The sequence below is a fragment of the Sinohyriopsis cumingii genome, chromosome 1, assembly GCF_028554795.1.
Source record: "Sinohyriopsis cumingii isolate HCF-2022 chromosome 1, ASM2855479v2, whole genome shotgun sequence".
Classification (NCBI taxonomy): Eukaryota; Metazoa; Mollusca; class Bivalvia; order Unionida; family Unionidae; genus Sinohyriopsis; species Sinohyriopsis cumingii.
Window position 1 is genome coordinate 151,038,169 of NC_142961.1, and position 20,449 is coordinate 151,058,617.

The 20,449-nt window shown below is 34.6% G+C and overlaps 1 protein-coding gene across 2 annotated transcripts in view; it reads right to left on the reverse strand.

Annotated features, from left to right (window-relative positions):
• Positions 1-20,449, reverse strand: part of LOC149808156 (circularly permutated Ras protein 1-like) — a 60,718-nt gene continuing 40,269 nt past the window's right edge. For both annotated transcript variants that reach the window (XM_089973968.1, XM_089973976.1), the window contains exons 11-16: positions 19,134-19,379; positions 17,867-17,983; positions 15,796-15,891; positions 7,969-8,060; positions 6,723-6,846; positions 1-3,908 (exon numbers count right to left, since the gene is read on the reverse strand). In XM_089973968.1, coding sequence (XP_089830094.1) covers positions 3,738-3,908; positions 6,723-6,846; positions 7,969-8,060; positions 15,796-15,891; positions 17,867-17,983; positions 19,134-19,379 — 846 coding nt within the window. In that variant the 3' untranslated portion in view covers positions 1-3,737. The remainder of the gene's footprint in view (positions 3,909-6,722; positions 6,847-7,968; positions 8,061-15,795; positions 15,892-17,866; positions 17,984-19,133; positions 19,380-20,449) is intronic.

A 20,449-nucleotide genomic window follows, 5' to 3' on the forward strand; every position in this document is an offset into this window, starting at 1 on the left:
AAACAAATAAGTGTTTATTTAAACATTTATGCATGTATGAGCCTCATGTATCACAAATTTGTTAAAAAGACTCATAGGAAATTCATTTTTCAGCAATAAGTGAATTCACAAAAATATCAAAAGGAAATATAAATGAAATATATACATCATGAAAACCATTTTGGAGTTGTACAAGACAAGATGGCATAAAAATGTAAACTAGAGAACATAATAAAATTACATTTTCAATAACCATGAAAAAATGTATTTATACAAAGATATGTACTGAAAGTTCAACTTCATAAACTGGAAAATACAACTGTAAACCATCACAATTGCTATTAGTACCGAAAATTTGGAAAACGTTCTTGTTAGTAGCACCTATCTAGTTTTATAGGGTATATTTACCGTGAGTAATGAGAAATGTTTTTTGTGCCACAATTAATGAAATAATTGATTTCTGTCAAAAAATTTAATGGAAGTAAAAAAAAAATTAAAACTAGTTGTCTCAAGATTTAGTATAGTGATTACTGTATCGAGTGTGTATTTCTGACATATCAACATCAATCCCTGAGTGACTTTAGATATAGTCTTGAGTGCATTTGAAACAGGTCAGGAAACAATACCTCAATATGGCCATTTTCTAACAGCATTCATAAAATTTTCCCAGTCATGGAACTTATGTGTATAAAAAGACGCATGCAATATTAAAAAGCAAAATGTTAAATAATAGGAACTAAAAAACCCATTTTGAAAACCACAACAAGAAATAATTCCCATACAAACAAGTTGTAATTTTTCAAATTTAAAAAAGATTCCTTCTGAACCAGTAATGCAAATTTATTAATTTGTTTTTGTTTGACTGGATTGCTCCTGGGAGAAGCATGTATGGCTCAAAAAGCAAATATTTAACATTTTTAATCATAAAGGTATACATACAAAGTTGTTTGGTAAAGCTGTAGAACTGACCCTCCACTCACCTACACCATGAAAAAGAGACCGTAACAACAGCCAGTATAACATATTTCTACATGCATGTCAGTCTTCATTCTAAATGTCATAACCTGTTTTGTTCGACTTAATACAATAAACACCCATGATGCTGGAAAATTCATTCTTGTAGACATCTCCAATCAATCAAATCAAACCCCCTCCCCTCCAGTTTTAGCTAGGTCAGCTGAGGTCAGAAGTGAAGAGTAAAAATCTAAATGTTTAACAGATTCTACCTTTAATTTTTTTTATTAATCTTGCCCTAATTAACGATCTATAGCTCTCTATAATGCTTGATAATAGTTTGTGGATCAAGATAATAGGTCTTCCAACATGTTTATATTATGAAAATTAAATGAGATTCAAAATGCTCACAGTTTCTGTTGGATAGAGACATTATCACTAGTGTACATGAAGACATTATAATTAATGCATTTAGAAGAAGAAAAAAACAGTACTATGAAGAATCTGCATGTACAAAAGCAATGTCATTGAAGTTACCAACAAAAGCAAAGATAGCTGTAATAGCGGATACCGGTCTTCGTTAATGTCAATTTTCAGATGTTTTCATTTGTCCACATAAGTTTAATCCTTGAGCTTCACCAACATAATAGCCACAATTTCATTTAAGAAACTCATCAAGTTCTAGATTTGGAGTGATACTATTCCAGATTTGATAGAAAATAGGTCAGTTCACATGCAATATACAAGCAAATATACAAGCAAGAGACAGCAAATAATTTGGTTTCTTCCGATGACATCTTTGTAAAGAGAAAAACATGTAAGAGTTATTACTGTACCCGAAGGCAAAATTCTGTGAAAAATATTGTAAGTAATGTTAAAAGGCATGAAAAATGGGTAAATAAAATAAATGAAGAAAAAAAAAAAATTTGTCACCCAAAGGCAAATCAATCTATATTTATTTATATTACCTACCACTGGGCAACATTGCATAATGGTTCATGTGTATGAATGTCCCGTAAGTATTATGCATATATGGCATTCAGAGGAAATAAGTATGCCACAAACCGGTATCGTATAAAGTAAAAATTCAATATTATTAGCGGGTCTAAAAGAAAGTGGTTACATAAAAAACTAAAAATGATAGAAACTCGTACACCTTTGCTACAAGTACATGGTGGGAAAAATGTTTGCAGTATACACAAAAGAAGGCATTACCAATCTTTGGACAAGGATGACCTGTCCAACACTGGGTTGACACTTTTCATATCTGGTCCAACCAGTTATTTCAGAGGCAATCACTTCTACATGCATTATACAAGTAAAATCTACCTTCTTCAGTGTATGTATATGTACAAGAAAGGATATTTCTAAATTAAAAATGTTCATATGAAAAACTTAAAATCTATAAACAAAATTTATTTTCCACCAGAATCTTTGAACAACAAATCTCAGTAAATTATGCCGATTATATGAAAACTTTCAAAAAGTATGGTAGGGTTGTTTATACAGGGTGAATATACTTAGTATGTTGAATGTGTTTGGTAATCTTAACCAAGAAAGTGCTAACTTGCATGAATGGAAGGAAAGCTTGCATCAATAAAGTCTGATCTTTGCAGTGGACATAGTGAGCATGTTGCTTTTCATTATTTAATAATTAGAAATTGCAACTACATCATTCTGTGTCAAATCTCTCCCATAGTTCACAGCACAATAACATCCTGAGGTAATGATTTCCAGTCCACAAATATCCTTTTTATCTGAAAAATGTCATGTTCAATGGTAAGTTTTTTGTAACTGATTCTACAGTATTACAGTATTTCTCCAATGTCCAAGGAGACAGCCTGACAAATGTGTCAAAATGTAGGGAGTGGGTTAATTATTAAAGATATCCCAACTAAATATTTTATGAGAAATGAGTTTCTGTAACCTTAATTAATTTTTTAAGAAATAAACCTAGCTTTATGTGCAAAAATAATCAACTATGTTCATAAGCATTGCTTTGCAACTTCGGGAGATGTTATGCTGGCACTTTTTTCTAGACTGAATTTAGTGTCTAAAGGAATTAGGCAATGGGTCTTCAAATAAGGGTCCCTTAACTATAATTGGGCCTTACTTCCAGACCTACTAATGTTGGGTCTAAAAGGGCTAAAGAAATTAGGTACATGGGCTTTGGGCCTTCCAAAGAGTTGTTAATAATTTTACATTTAGGTCATCAATGGCATCCAAGAGACTATGACAATGGATAAATTCCTCCTATTCTGCCATTTGTGTTTTGGAACAAAACATTTATCATAAAAAGCATAATGACATTTATTTGCAAGACTTCTCAGAACTAAGTTTGAAAAATTCTTAAAAATTATACCATCCGAGTTTTTAAGGAAGGCAGCGCAATAAGAACCAGGTAAACCAAACTTAGCTGATTGTTTGCACTTGAGATACCCTTGAAAAACCCTATGGATTTCATGCTAAAAGGTCAAGGTTGCTGTGCTTGAAAGAAGGAAAATGGCTTTTGCACAATAACTCCCATCTATGGTGATGAAAAATGTAAGTTATCTAAAAAGGGGATTATTAAATATGGGGCAGGCATATAATGTACTATTCATGGTACTCATGTAATTATTTCACAACAGTTTAAGTTTGCGGCTTATAAGAGCCAATCACAATATTATTTATCATCATCAAATATCCAATTCTTGCTGGCACCTCACACAGTATAAAGCTCTCATTCATAACCTATGTCACTTGTATTTCTTCTATAAACAATGTAAAGGGAGCAATGTTGGTCGAAAACAGTCCCACTGTTTTTAACACACATAGTCATAGTACTGGGATTTGGATTCCTGGGAATGAGTTTTTCTGGCTTTTAAAGCCAAAAATGACTTTTTATCAGATGAGGACCCCTTGTATCTTTCAAGTTTGGACAAATATAAATTCTTCGAAATGGCACTGCTGAATTCATCATCTACAACAAAGTTCTGAAAAAGTACAAAAATAAATGTATTATTTGGTATCCTGTTACATTTGAAACTTTTTGCTATTGTTATAGGTCACTTTAAAAGATAATGAGCTTCATGACACCTTGAGCACAAAATTTGTACTTGGATAGAAAATTACAATTTTTAATTACAACATTTACAAAGAATGGTTCCAAGAAACTGCAAACATTTTACAACTGTACAAAGTTGGGATTATCTTATTTTTAAGATACCAGTGAAAACAAACGTGTTATGGAGAGATCCTTGGTACAATTTCCAAATGTGCAGAGGCATTATTGGCTGTTACTGGCCTCTAACATTTGTTTTTGCTGAATTATTTCAAATTACTGCAAAATTCAAATTTGGGATTTTGATAAACTGGCCAACCTTGATAAAATGGAGAAAGGTATATTGCATGTATTTCTATCGAATTTCAGAGGTGCATGAATAATAATTTTCACAAAAAACACTAAAACAGGACTAAAAGCATTTAATAATAATCAGCAGTCCTGGAACCAGCATTTTTAAAACATTTAATCTGTTCCATCGGGGGAGGCCAGAATAGTTTTGATTATTTTTTTGTTGGACTGACAAATTCCAAATAATAATGTAAGGTCATCCTCAACAAGTTAGCCTTGATGGTACAAAGAAAATGTCACATGTACAAGATTAAAAATGTATTGCTTGTGCAAAGAAATTGACAAAACCTTACAAAAAATACAAACTAACCAACTGTTAATGTCTCATGAACATATAAGATTCTTTTATACCATGGACAAGGTTCACTTGGACACAAAAATCAGAGTTATGTCAGATTTGAATATACAAAGATGTGCAAGATGAAATAGTTAATATTCTCTTTTCCATTGATATTCATCAAAATTGATTTGTGTCTTGTTAGTTATATTATTCAAACAATTTCTTTAATATGGCAAATATTGTCTTATCCCTGATAATGCTTCTTGCATATAACATTGATAATTCTCAACTGTATCACTGGGAATTGTTATTTTTGTAATGTAGTGTAGTTCATTTTGCTATTGCTTTTGTTGTTCATCCTTCGAGTTTGCAGATGACCTCGACATCTCTAACATGGTTTCTGTGGGTATATGAGTGACTGATAAGGCCGATTTGTGTTCTGAACTGTTTGTGGCACACTTGAAACGAGATGAAGCTTGGGTTTGCTTTATTAATAAAGGATGTGCTGCAGATCTGAGACTTGTCCTACTTTCACTTCTGCCCTGTCTCTGCAATTCCCACAGGTTCAAATTCTGTAGCTCCAGTATGGATGAGACTACTGCCGCTGGAGTTATCACCTGTGCATGACCTTCTCAAGACAAAGGGTTGATGTTGATGTGTTTCAAGGGTGACTTAAGCGAATCTTTGAAACATTTTTTCTGAACAACCTAAGATCACTTTCCTTACTACAGCTAATCATGAAAGATGGTGACATGGCCTGCCAATCTCAACTGTGGTTTCATCAGCAGAGTGTGGATGCATGGAGTGCCTCTTTGTGAAAACCTCAGTACCCGAGACCTTGACCTGCCATCTTATCCTGATCAGTTTCTTCAGGATGCCTATTTGAAAATGGTTCAGCTTCTTGGCAATGTTTCACAAGCATTAGGCAGGGTCAGCTTTGTTTGTAGACTGATACCTCATCATTCACACATTTACATGTAGTCTGCCAAAAGGCCACACTTGCTTTGTAGACTGATACCTCAGCATTCACACATTTACATGTAGTCTGCCAAAGGCCACACTTGCTTTGTAGACTGATACCTCAGCATTCACACATTTACATGTAGTCTGCCAAAGGCCACACTTGCTTTGTAGACTGATACCTCATCATTCACACATTTACATGTAGTCTGCCAAAGGCAACACTTGCTTTGTTTGTAGACTGATACCTCAGCATTCACACATTTACATGTAGTCTGCCAAAGGCCACACTTGCTTTAGCAATTCTGGCATTGGTTTCAACATCACTGTGGACTGCACATGACAGTGTGCTGACAAGCTAGGTGAACTTTTACGCACCACATGGTTTTGACCACTTACTGCGATGGTAGGTGCTATGTAATGCTTTCCTGGTGCCGGTTGGTGCATAACCTTTGTCTCATTTATACTGATTGTAAGACAAAATTATCACAGGTTGAAGAGAAATGGTTCCTGTTGCATGTCAGACTCAGATTTGGCATTCATGCAAAAGTCATCAGGTTGATAAATGCTATATATCAGTTGATTAGTTACAGTAATAAAAGTAATTCTTACAGAAAAAAATTCTTATAGAAAAAATAATGTTACGTAACCTTTATATACAAAATTCAACTTCATAATTACTTATTATTTGGTGGATTAATATTATCATTGTGAAACAGAAAAATGTGCAAGTATGTGCATAAATTATGTAATTATGCTAAGAAACTGTTTACCCTCTCTATCCCACACAAAGACACACTATGTAACTGCAAATTTACATTATATAAGACAGATATACAGTGGAAAGGGCAAGTGATGAAACAAGATCATGGATTGTGTTGTAGTAATATGCATGCTCTACACTGTGTGGTCCTAGCTTCTATATTGGTTTCCGCACATGTAAAACTGTCTGGTCACCAATTTAAGGTTGGTGGTTTTCTCTGAACTTTAGCTTCCATCAACTCAAAGACCATCTTATGTCAATGTCTGTATGGGAACATATTAGACCACATGATACAGATTGTTAAAACTTGTATAATTAGTCTAAATTTTATTATAATTAGTCTAAATTTTATAAGTTTTCACTGAATTGAAACTAAAATGACTTTTCCTCACCCTCTTTTCCAAAGCCCTGTCCAATTCTTCTCTCAGTTCCCTGTTTTCTGCATTGAAAGAGTACACCTCCTCAATCTGCTGAGATGTTTTAGCTCCTCGGGACATCATCTTCTGAACTGACACTCTATAGCAAATTTATATACATTAATTCAATTACACCTGTCAAGACATGTTTTGTTCTTATTTCCTTTCATTACAATGTCAACCATTTCTCATCTAAACAATGTAATAGGTCTGACAATAAATCTGCAATTTAATTGTTTTTATCCCTGTTATTTTTCCTTGCTTATTTCAGCTCTGATCAGTGTTTCCAGCTTTAAAGAGTTGGGGAATCAATCTAACTCAACCCCCAAATTTCTCCATTCTTTCTCTTATGCGCTTGCCTGTTCCTAATTTCCTCCCTTGAGCCCCCCTCCCCCTCTGTCATATAGCCCACCTCACATACATCTCTTTCAAGATCACTTAAGTAACTCATTTAATCTATATTTTTCAACAATGGTTTGTATAATGTATGATTCAAAATTGAATGTGGAGTTGTTTTTTGTATTTTTTTATACAGGAAAACAGATGACTTGTTTTCTAAAGAATATCCTTTTGAAGCACAATAGTCTTAAAAATCACTTAAATATCTTATTTACACCGTATTCACTTTTTCTATCACTGTATTAATTTTTTCTGTCATATTTTTCATCTATGATGCCAAAATAAATGCATTTCTTTGTTTTACAACAGGAAGACAAGATATTAGAAACTGAGAAGGATGTTTGAGTATTACACATACATAGCTCACCATTTTTAATGCTTACATGAAGACAAAACACAGGAATGAAGAAGGATCTTTTTGAGTATTAAACAGATTTATTTTGCCCATCTTAATGCTTACATGAAGACAAAACATCATAGGAATGTAGAAGGATTTATCTGAGTATTTCACCTTAGAAATATTCCTGTGTAAAAATATGCTCCCTCCTGCTAAGTCTGCTTTATTATCAGCAATGTGAATGGTTCTTACCAATATGATAGATTGTACGAATTTAACTCAAATATGGTATAAAAGAAAAACAAAGGATCAAAATTATGTTGGCTGTGTTGAAAACCTCTTTAACAAGATCAATAACAATAATACTTAGCTTTCCTATACAAAATATAGTTACACATACTGACCTTTTACCGTCACAAGTTTTTCAGTTATTAGGGGTAAATAAACAAATACTTATGGGAGTTTTGAGAAAAAAGATGTACTTACAAGTGAGCCTTTGCTTTAGCTGCACACCCAGCTTCTGCCATTTTAGCAGCCTTCTGTACAGCAGACATACCCACTACTGCGGCATTGACACCCTGGTATCAACAGAACTACATTATATTAAATCTAAAGAAAAGCAACATGCCAATATACTGTATCCAATAATTACAATGTTAATGCACACTAGAGGTTACTAACTGCAATGTTAATGCACACTAGAAGTTATCACATTTACTTCCATTATCGGATTATGAAACAGAAAAATATGGAGCATTTCCCAGAACAAAAATCCCACAAAATCAACTTCTTTAGATAGGGTGTGACTGTCAAATACAACTAAAAGGAGTTTATTGATTTTAATTGATAAGTATGTTGCTGATTTTAGGTCCATCCATTTTATTCCACAATTCTACATCTAATTTATTCTAACAATATGCAGGCCTGTGCCTACACATCAGAGGACATCGAAACCTATTTTCTGCAAAGTAGTTATATATTTGAAGCAGGGTTCCTGAATTATTTTTTCTTGCCAGACATTTTTCCAAAATAAAATTCAGTATTTTATTTAATCTGAATCTTAAGAAATCGTTTAGATATTTAATAAACTTAGTATTCGAAAATGCATAGTTTTCCATTGCAGAAATTGCTGTTATTTATGTTTTAGTATTGCCAATTATTTATTAACTATTTCTCTTCTCAATCATTTGTTTTAAAGAATATATTTTCTCATCAAATTTCATATAAAATTTTAACCTACAACATTATGTTTTTCTTATGATTTAAAAATGTATATTTTTTTAAACAGCAGAGGTAAAATGTGGAAAATACACAACACTTAGAGGAAATGCACCAGTAGGTGTACAGAACCAGTCACTGCATAAATGACAGTCATTCTTAGTCGTGTACAGAATTTCTGCAAGCTATACATGCAAATTACTCAATATTCTTAGTGTTAACTTTTCACTCTGAAAATACTGCAAAGAGGAGTAAGCAACAATTTTGCAGGAACCAGTTTCATGCAGCAAATCATATGTCTAGTAGACATGTTTGGTCAAGTCCGACAGTGAGCTAGCTCAGAAAATAATATCTGGTGGGTGATAATAAATATTAGTTATGTTAATTTCATCTTTTCCTTTGGTGCTAACCTGGTCCAAGATTTCAGTTTTGTTTGTTTTAATGTCTTCTATGTGCTGATGCAATACCATGCATTACATGGTGAGAAGCTGTTTTAAGTAGTAGAGATTTGGAAAGCAATTTTGAAATAAATTATATTTCTCCAAGAATGCATTAACCAATAAACTGTGCCACCACCTTAATTTAGCCTGCCTGAAAAAATGAGGTGCCAGTTTAAATTGGAGGGATTCAATTAGTGAGGAGGTTGGGAGAGTTTTATTATGTGATTGGGTACATATTCTTGGTTGAATATAATTTTCTATAAAAAGAATTACTTTCTCCTTTGGATACATTCCCTGGTCATGTTGATGTTAGGAGAATGGGTAACAGAAGGAGGGAATGCTGAGTATGAAATCTCTATCAAAGGAACCCTTCAAGAAAGGAATGACTGGATCCCCCTTATCAGGAGTGCACAACCTTTATCGGCCAAGTGCCAGATTGCATTTTCTACGACCACTCGAGGGCTGCAAACACAAATTTCTTCAATATAATTACTGTTCATGGGCCAGATTTCTGTCTTTGTTTTAATTTGCCCTGAGGGCTGTACAGAACAGGTTTGCTCACTGGGGGTTGTGCACCCCTAACCTATATGAAAGATTGCCCACTCTCTGAATCTGAGAGCAGCACAAATGGTCTCCTGATACATGACAACTAAACACAGCTACGATCTTTTTACTTATACATTTTCTGGATGAAACCAGCAACTACTGCCCATGAGACAGTTGTGCTCATATCATCTGGGTCTGTTTGTCTTCTGGGCACTAGATCCATCAGAATCAAAACTTAATCACTGTGAAGCTAGATCCTGAAGATAAAAACCCAAGAAGGTTGACACTGCATGCCAGCGAACTGCTTCTATTATGTCTTGGAATAAAAACATTATGTTTGAAACAGAGGCTTGCAGAGATCACTCTGATTTCACAAACTGAAATCTTCATGAGTAACTGATCTTTTGAAACTTCAGAGTACGCAAAACATAGCCCACTTCCGCCACAATGATGGGGCTTGAGTAGTTATATCTTCTTTTGTGAACTTCAGTGGAAGAAGGAGGGGCTTCCTTGTTCCACATTTTTCTGAGCACCACAAATAATGCTTGAGGGTAGATGATGGGTCTTGCATGGCTGTGTCTATCAGCATATCTATGGAAAAGAGGAAGCATGAGACGACTCTAATGCTATGCTTACTCTTATGTACAAAGCCTGGTTTAATCATTATTACCATGGAACCATCTGATATGAACTGGAGATGGTTCAGGTCCACTGAAAGGGATTATACCTAGCTCATCCAACATGCAAAAGCTAAGGCAATTGGAAAGCACATATTGAATGATAGTAGCTTCAATAAGAATCTGGCATAAGGATCTAACTGATCTGAACTGAACCATGTCAAAACTCATGAGGTGTTCATTTAGAAATAGCACGAGGGATTTTGACCCATCCATGTCAAAATTGGCTAGCTGGTCTGGTGGATCTTTTATCATAACCAATATCTCCTCTGCCTGAAGCATGAAGTGTTAAAACTCATAAAACTGTAGCCTTTGGCAGCAACTGGGGCTAAAGATTTATCCTCTAACAGAAAGAGAAAGAAATTAGCCAGTTGTGGGATGGAGGCACTCATAGGAACAATGTTGTTGACTTTGTACCAGTCCCTGAACACTTTCCCTCATATGCCTTCAATGTGGAGGGCTTTCTAGCTCAAGAGATCCTCTCCATACCTGATGGCTCAAATTCCTTTCTTCACCGAGACACTCAACAAGAGCCTGGCATAAAGGAGGAAAACGTTCGGACAAGGACATAATACCTCTGACCATGGCCGTATGATTAGTTTACCATCTGAGAGGGACATAAGAATCAGTTTGCAGTTGTAACCTCTGAATTTCTGTTTTATTTTTAGTAAAGACCATAGGGGTTGTGGTCGTAGGCAAAGGCTCCAAACCAATCTAAACTTATTGAGAAAGTATCCACTGCTTGGGTTTCTGGGTCAAGGACTGCAGAGAAAGTTGTGATTCCATCTTGTCACAAAATGCCCTATCTTCAGATGCTCCAAAAGAGTTGTTATGCATATTTAATTTAATTGTTTGTTTGTTAGTTTTTTTACATTTTTTATTTAATTACATGCTATTGTAATGTAACATTGTCTGCTGGACTTGACCTTGTCCAAAAAGACTAAAATGGTGAAGATCATCCAGTGTGCTATTTTTCTAAAAAATTAAATAAGCACCAGAGAAATTATTCCACAATCAAGAATGAATGTTTGGCTTTGATACTGGCATTACAACACTTTGAAGTCTACATTAGTTCAGCTACTTCTCCAATTATTGTGTTTAGTGATCACAACCCCCTTACTTTCACCGGCAAGATGAAAAACAAAAATCAGATTATTAAGGTGTTGCTGTTGCAGGAATATATTACTGACATCAGACACATCAAGGGAAAATACAATTTAGTAGCAGATGTTCTTTCACACGTATAGAAACATATTGTTTCATATATAATTTGTGTCATTCATAAGATTTCATCCTATGTTTTTTTACCACATGTATATTTGACTAATTGTAAAAATAAAGCTTTATTATGTAAATCTTTCTTTTTCTTTATGAGGGAAGTGTTATGTATATTTAATTTGTTTGTTTGTTTGACTTTTTTAAAAAATTTCATTACATGCTATTGTAATGTAACATTGTATGTACAAAACTGAGTTCATTTCTGCTTTATAACCTGATTGACTTTTTAAATTTTTTTCTTATTTTATTTTAATGTAAACAACTGATACATAACTAAATTATTCTCTGTTTATGGGATTAATATCAAAATTATTATTAATAAATGAAAATATGTTTATTTGGGTCAGGGTTTTGGACTTTCCTAAGTGAATTTTACAGGTTATGGTTTTGATTTGTAAACATCAGGATCATTCTAGAAGGTTATTTTCCATTAGGTAATGTTTTTTTTTATTATAGAAAATGCTAATTGTGACCTGAGGTCAAGTAAAGAACTATGTAATCATGTGATTGTGAGGACTTGGTCATTTGTGCATTAACATCTAGCACTTTTATGTTGTATTATATTTTGTAACCAGGAATTTTGTGCTGGAATCTTTTTTTGGTCAAATTATTAAATTCAGGTGATTATTTTCTCTGGAAATAGAAAAGTGCTCTGATAAAATTCTTGGATAGAGACATTCACTGGAATTTATACTGAATTCAAACCTTGAATTATATTATTGTAATTCAACAAAGGACTGATGACACATCAGCACTCCAAAGGCACTAACAGACACGTCATTGCATTCAGTTTTGGATTTCTTTGGGACTTTTACTGAATTTTAGTCAGGACTTTAAATTATGAGGACTTGTGCCTGTAATTCTTGGATTATTTTGGGATTTAATATGTAATACTGTAAGTTGTTTTTTCCCCTCATTTTCACTTTGTATTCTAGGGATATAAATATATTTGTTAAAGTATACAAAGCTTGTTGTCTTTCACTCTTTTCTGTTACTTATTTTATGAGCATAGACTCATAACAGAGTGCAAATGTTAAAGACTGATTGATGATCGGACCACTCAGTATGAAGCATATGGCTCTTTCCTGACAGAAAGCCAGTCAGGAATGTGTCTGATTTTTATGGTTAAATTTAGCTGACAGCACCAGTGCAGAAACATTCAAACCAGAATGCATAGGTTGAGTAATTTGGTCCTCCTATTTTAAGAGATAGGCCACCACCAAAGTGTTGTCTGACATGATACGGACTACTTTCCAATAAACTTGGTCCTTCCAGACATGAAAAGCAGTGATTATAGCCTTCTTTTCTGGAAGGTTCATATGAAGAGACAATTCGTATGGATCTCACTGATCATGTCCAAGTGTGGTAACAGGTGGGCTCCGCAACAATATAGACTGGAGTTAGTAAATTACATAATTTCAGGCTGGGGCTTTTCCAAAGAGATTACTCCATTAAGCCAACCTATCTTGTGCCAATGGTACAGATCATGATCTTGATTTTGTGATGAGTATTTCTGAAAAGGGTGCCACAGAACGACAAAGATAATTCTGCATGGGCTGCAGGGAAAGGTGTCCAAGCAGAATCAGATCCACTGCCACATTGAGCATACAGAATGGAAGGAACTCTCTCACTGTAACCCACTTCCCTGTTGACTTTGTGTTCAATAATCCAAAACACATATGTATGAGGGAAACAGATGCTGAGACTGGTGATAAACTCCATACCCAGATAGAAAAAACGCAGGAATGTGTTTATGAAAGGCCGTTGTCCAGATATGCTGCAGTCATTGCTGACAAAGTCAACCACATCATGGTGGTGAAGCAGCTGATAATTTCTGTGAAAACACATAAACTTAGGTAGAAACCAAATGGAAGTGTACGAAACTGATTTAATTTTCCTTGGTAGGCAAACTGAAGGAACCTGCTCATGGTCAGGTGTGGACATATGCATCTATCAAGTCCAGACTGATCACAAATTCACCCTTTTGATGTAAAGTGTGATTCTTTGTAAAGTGTGATTCACTGAGCTGTTTCCATCTTGAACTTTGGTGCTGAAATGTATTACTGAGATGGCTGAGGTCAACAATGTGAGCCTGAAACAAAACTCTGGATAGTTTAGTTTATGAACTATCTCCACCACCTGCTTGTTGAGTAAACAATCTCCACCACCTGCTTGTTGAGTAAACAATCTCCACCACCTGCTTGTTGAGTAACAATCTCCACCAACTGCTTGTTGAGTAAACAATCTCCACCAACTGCTTGTTGCCTCCTTCTGCATAATTTTGGCCTTCTCCAAATCTGATGATACATCCATTATGAAAGGGGAAAATGAAATGGAGGTGGGAGTGGCTAGATAAATTAAATCTGAAACCCCTCCAAAACAACATGAGCTGGCCATTTATTTTGATAAAATAGGTCCATCCAGTTCTGATGGAAAGTAAGGAGTCTGGCATCAACCAGTAGGATGCGAGCAGGCAGTCAGTGTAGTGCAACAACAGTGGCTGTTAGGAGACTTGGGGAAAGAAAAACCTTGCTTTGTATTCTTTTTATTAAAACTTCATCTTGAATTGAGGGGCTTGTTGTCTCCTGAAATTTTGTATAGAGGTTGAAACTACTGCAGTTGCTGGGAAGTATTTGACCGCTAGTCTCCTTTTTGACAATAATCTCCCTGTTGAATGAAGCCAAGACTGACCCTAGCCTTAGCTTCAAATACATGATTCTGTCTACTTTGCCATGGTAGTGTGCACAGGCTTCAAGGCAGCTTGAAAGACTTTCTTGTTCACATTGTAGAACAGTTGGATAGCAATATTCACCACTGCAACATTGTTATCTAGTACTGAAAGCTTGGTGATAAAAGTGGCAAAATGTGTTGTAAAAGTATTGGTAGTTAACTTTCCAAGAAAAATGCTCTGGAAATTCCCAAATCATGGATTGCATCTTACAGACAGTGTGAAATTTCTTCTATCTTCTCCAACTGTGGCAGTAGGAAAAGGGAGGTCATTTTTTGTCTTCTTCCCAATCTACTAACACATTAACAATATAGGCCAGTCTACCAGTTGACAGGGAAGGCATTTGGAAACTGGCAACACAGTAACTTTCATTGACAGCAGCTCTGAAACTGAACTCAAGTCTGTTCCATAGCTGAATCTGACTTTGTTAACTCAAGGTCATCACGACACTCACTGTGCATCATCCTCAGAGCCTACATTCATATCTGTACAAAACATCCTTTATGGCATGGACAAGACATTGCTATCATCCCTAAATGTAACAAGGTGTAGTAGTCAAATGTAGCCCCCTCTTTGCTATCATCCTTAAATGTAACAAGGTGTAGCAGTCACATTTATCCCCCTTTTTGCCATCATCCTTAAATGTAACAAGGTGTAGTAGTCAAATTTATCCCCCTCTTTCCCTAGAGAATCTTTTAGTAGGGTGGAAAGAATTGGTTGTTACTGCTCCAAAGGATAAGCTGTAAATAAATGACTGCTAGCTGAGCTGATTTAGAAAGCTCTGCTGCTATGGAGGACGATGTTAACAGGATGGTATGCATAACTGTTGGCTGGGTGGGACATTATGCAACAATATGTGAAATCATATCCTGTCATACTGTGTATTTATGCACAATTCAGTAATAAAACTAATTAGTACAATATTTAAAACAATAGTATTCACATTAATTGTATGGAAGGCAATTTAAATATAATTTATTGTTTAATCAGTGGTGGCATATAATAAATTATTTATGGTGTTTATCTTCCTGGATATTGTGATCTCTTCATGTAGTACTTAGTCTCACACACAGACCAAACAATAACACATATAACTTATTTTTTAGTAGAGTTTTTAGTAGAATGGTGGGAATCTCACCATCAACAGGGTAAATATAACTTCATATAACCTTTAATCAAATTGTAACAACAGATACAAACACATTATTTATACAAACTGTACATATCAGTAAAACTATGAAAATCAAACATCAATCTGTCAAATATTCAGCATCACATCAAGGATCTGCTCAGTTCTCATTACTCTAGGATGCTGGATAACTAAAAAACCACAGAATGTTAAAACATACAAAAAGCAAAGTTAACATTTGAATTTTTGTCACATTTACATAGGTGTTTTGGATACTAACAAACATAATTAACTTACCTCTTCCATCTTTTGTCTGCTATTTGTGACATGGTGAGCTTTACTAAGAACCCGCAAAAGTCTCATGCCATTCTTTAAGGTGTATGATATCTGAACCTGGCATTGAAAAAAAAAATTCCATGTGAGACAATATTTTTGCAATTCCTTAGGTTTCAAAATTTAACATTCTGAAGCTTCAAATTTAAAATGAAGTATTCATCAATATATTATTAATAAATTATTTAATGATACACAACTAATTTTATTTACAAATTTCAGTCAAGGACTTACCACTCTCTTGCCAGCTGTTTCCACTGATGTCAAACATTGCAAACACAGAAAAAACTAATTATGGATATGTGACTTCATTCACATATTTTCTTAATTATTCAGTTTCCCTTCTGTTGTTTGACTAGTGTGTTGAAGTTGTTCAAGGTAAGATTGTGACTAAATTAAAGCAATAATTATGGGATCTTGTCAGAAATCTAACAAATTCATACCCATGATATCCCACAGAGTGAGAAAAGACCTTGAAGAATTTTGAGCCATAGCACAGTTCGAGTTCAAAAATACTTCTCTTTAAATTATTTATTTCTTATGCTGAAAATATCCTGCTGATTGATATGTTAGGATGCTTACAGTAACTATATTGTCTCTGTGTCAAAGAAATAAACCTGCATGGCATGTAAACATCTATGTCTGAACACAATAAACATGTCTGGCATGTGTATGTAAACATCAATCCATGTCAAAACACAATACACATGTCTGGCATGTGTATGTAAACATCAATCCATGTCAAAACACAATAAACATGTCTGGCATGTGTATGTAAACATCAATCCATGTCAGAACACAATACACATGTCTGGCATGTGTATGTAAACATCAATCCATGTCAAAACACAATACACATGTCTGGCATGTGTATGTAAACATCAATCCATGTCAGAACACAATACACATGTCTGGCATGTGTATGTAAACATCAATCCATGTAAAACACAATAAACATATCTGGTATGTATATGTAAACATCAATCCATGTCAAAACATAATAAACATGTCTGGCAAGTGCATTTAAAACATTTATGTCAAAACACAATCAACATGCCTGAAAACTGTATGTAAACAACAATCTATGTCACAACACAACCAACATGCCTGGCATGTGTATTTAAACATCAATTTATGTCAAAAAACAATAAACATGTCTGGCAAGTGTGTTTAAACATCTATATCAAAACACAATCAACATTCCTGACAAGTTTATGCAAACATCTATGTCAAAACACAGTAAACATGCCTGGCATGTTTTTAAACATCAATCTATGTCAAAACACAACCAACATGCCTCACAAGTGTCTGTAAACATCAATCTGAAACACAAATACTAGGCAAGTGTATTTAAACATATATGTCAAAACACAATCAACATGCCTGGCAGGTGTATTCAAACATGTATATCATGTAGTCTCATTTATTAATGTATCTTACAAGTGAAGAACTGCAAAATATTTCACTGCATTTTTTCCTAATGCACACAGAAGAATTCAAATAAGATCTCACAGAAATCGATGTAAACTCACTGAATATCTTGTCACACACTATAGGCGAGTCCTTATGCCCAACATTCAATTAAACAGGCACAATATTCTCGAATTTCTGAACAAGAAATTCAAATATTGAACTTTTGGGTTGCACCTATAGCCAGGAAATGGATTCTAGCTTTACTTTTAAAAAAGTTAAAGATGGTCAAACTTTACTGGCTTGAATTTCTTGATCAAAATTTTTTTTAATACACAGCCAGGCTTTGACTATAAATGGCACCAGATTGAGAAAGGATCCAGTCAAAGAACATCATGAAATAAGCAACTCTTGCTGCTGCATTAATCATCTGCAACTGATGTTCAGCTGACTGTATAAAAAGCCTTTGGGGTCCAAAAGATCAGGAAATATGCTAATATAAAATAATCAAGTCAAGTAACAAAGATTACTCTAGACTAGTAAAAACACAATAGTCTAACTAAACAAAGAGCACTTAAGATGTTATCATGTGAATGAAATGTCATAATCAGCTCAAGTTAATTACCTGAAATGGAATTGTATCAGTGTCAAATTTCTTTTTGGGATCTTTGACTTTGTAGTGGAATGTCAAATGAGTTTCTTTCAATGCTGTTCCTACTTCCTTCACCAGTCTGCTTGTGCCCTAAATAGAGAATGACAGAAGTTTTACTAAACTTTTCACTACAATAGGTATGGGCCTGTTTCACTCACTAGGGTCTTGCTGCTCTTCTACTGCATGCACAAATATTTGTCACAAATATCAAGCAGGTCAGGCCTTTAAGTCACAGAACTTCCAAAAATAAAATTGTGAAATTACTTAAATTCTGAACTCAAGATTCAATACAAATTGAGCTTTGGGTACTTTATGGCTTATTCAATACTGGTGGAAATTCTAAAAGCTTTTCATGCCTTGAAACTATTGTAAAATGTGATTATCAATGCATACACTGAAAAGTAAATATCTGGATAAGAAGCACACCGGGGCCTTTTGCTATCTTTATAGCAAAATTATGCACATGTATGTGTGCAGAAATTTATCTTTTTATCTCATTCTGAGCCTGTTTTCTTGATATTAATCCTTTCTTTAAATGTGCTTTTAATCTGTAATATGCTGTTAAAATTAGTTGCTAAATATAGAAATCAACAATAACCCTTAGCTCAAATTAAGAATATTCAGCCATATTCAAATATTTATGAGTTTTTCAGGAATGTCTGGTTATGTCTATATCAGGGGTCTCAAGCTCAAACCACCCTGAGGGCTGTATGAGGGCATTTTCGATGGCCCAATGGCCACAACACCTTTGTTATTTCTCATGACTCCTTGTAAGACTGATCATTTTGTGGGCCACAAGATACGGTTTGGCGGGCCGCATATTTGAGACCCCTGGTCTATATAATAGTCAAATCTGTGCTATGCCTTTCTGTTTCTCCATGTTTCAGCTAATTTACCTGATTAAGTGGATTCTGAATGTGTGCAAATGGAAAGTGACATCACATAACAATCTAAAGTCAAATCATAAATGTACACTACATATCACTTTTGATAGAAATATACCTTTACAATATAGTCCTGTTGGAGACAATATTTAACTTTTAGACCAACCTATATGGTTTATTTAACCTGTCACTATATAATCACACAAAGAGTGGGTGTTTGTATTAAAACACTGCACTCACTTGAGGATAAGAACAGCTTCAAACCTGGTGCTTATTATAACACACATGCACCCACGTGTATGCACGTGCACATACACACAAGCATGCACACACACACACAGTTTAGGTGCCATTACCGACTGATACTCATGCTCGTCAAACTCAAGATCTGGATGAATAAGGCATGTCACATCAACTGCAGTGGCCACTGAGTAGTTCTGTGCAATGAGTCGCAGCTGACGCATCATTTCCATTGGGTTCAGGATGTTGACTGTGCCACCTGATATATTGGCACACTGAACTACAACTGGCAGCTCAACTGGTTGTCCTTTCACAGCAAGAACAGACAGAACTGTATTGTTGCTTTTGGCATATTGTCCAATCTGTAATAAAGGACATTCTTTAAAGACTGGAACACACAATCAAAATTAATTTTTCATGGATGTATGATGATTCAAACACTAAAATTCTGCAACATAGTAGCCCGACTCTGTAATGCTACAATTATTTCTCACAGCTCCCTCATCACCTCTTTTCTGAACCAATGAGATGGATAAATGTGCACATCTATAAACCATATGCCCTACTTGAAATTTATATCACTCAAAACCCATACCACAGTAAACCAAAGTCCCCCTGAAACCATCAATTTTTCATTCTATAACTTTAATAAACCTTCAGTAAACTGAAACCTCTCTACACTAGACCTGAAAGAAAATTTTGGTCCAAGTTGTTAATTTTACATAGAAAAAAGAAGATCAATCATGCATATGGCCAAGCAATTGTCTTTAAAATGCAGTTTTGCCATCAAGCACCAAAACTTATAGAAGACTAGTAGCAAACTAAATTATACTCCAATATTTATGCTTTTATAACTATTTAAAACAACTGAAAAAGGATCTGTTTTGTTCTAGGTTAATTTTTTAAAAAAATTAAATATCAACTGCAGCTAATATGTGACAGGTGTGTGATCAGGTGCAGGTTTTAGTATTAACCACTGAAGCTAATTCCGAGATATGTGACAGTTGTGTGATCAGGTGCAGGTTTTAGTATTAACCACTGAAGCTAATTCCGAGATATGTGACAGGTGTGTGATCAGGTGCAGGTTTTAGTATTAACCACTGAAGCTAATTCCGAGATATGTGACAGGTGTGTGATCAGGTGCAGGTTTTAGTATTATCCACTAAAGTTAATTCACAGCTATGCAGCCAGTATGAGACTATGAACAAAACTGCAAACATACAAAAATGCTATGAAGAAACTTGTTGTAAAACCACAGAATGTTAAAAGGCCTGGTTATAACTTATTTCTAATTTCTTGATATTAAATTAAAAAATGAAAATGAATGTGTAAAAGAGAATTTAAAAAATGGTAATCACCACAGAGTTTCACAGATTATCTTTTTATACAACTGGTTGGCCAGGAAATGCAAAATGTCACAATTATGTGCAAA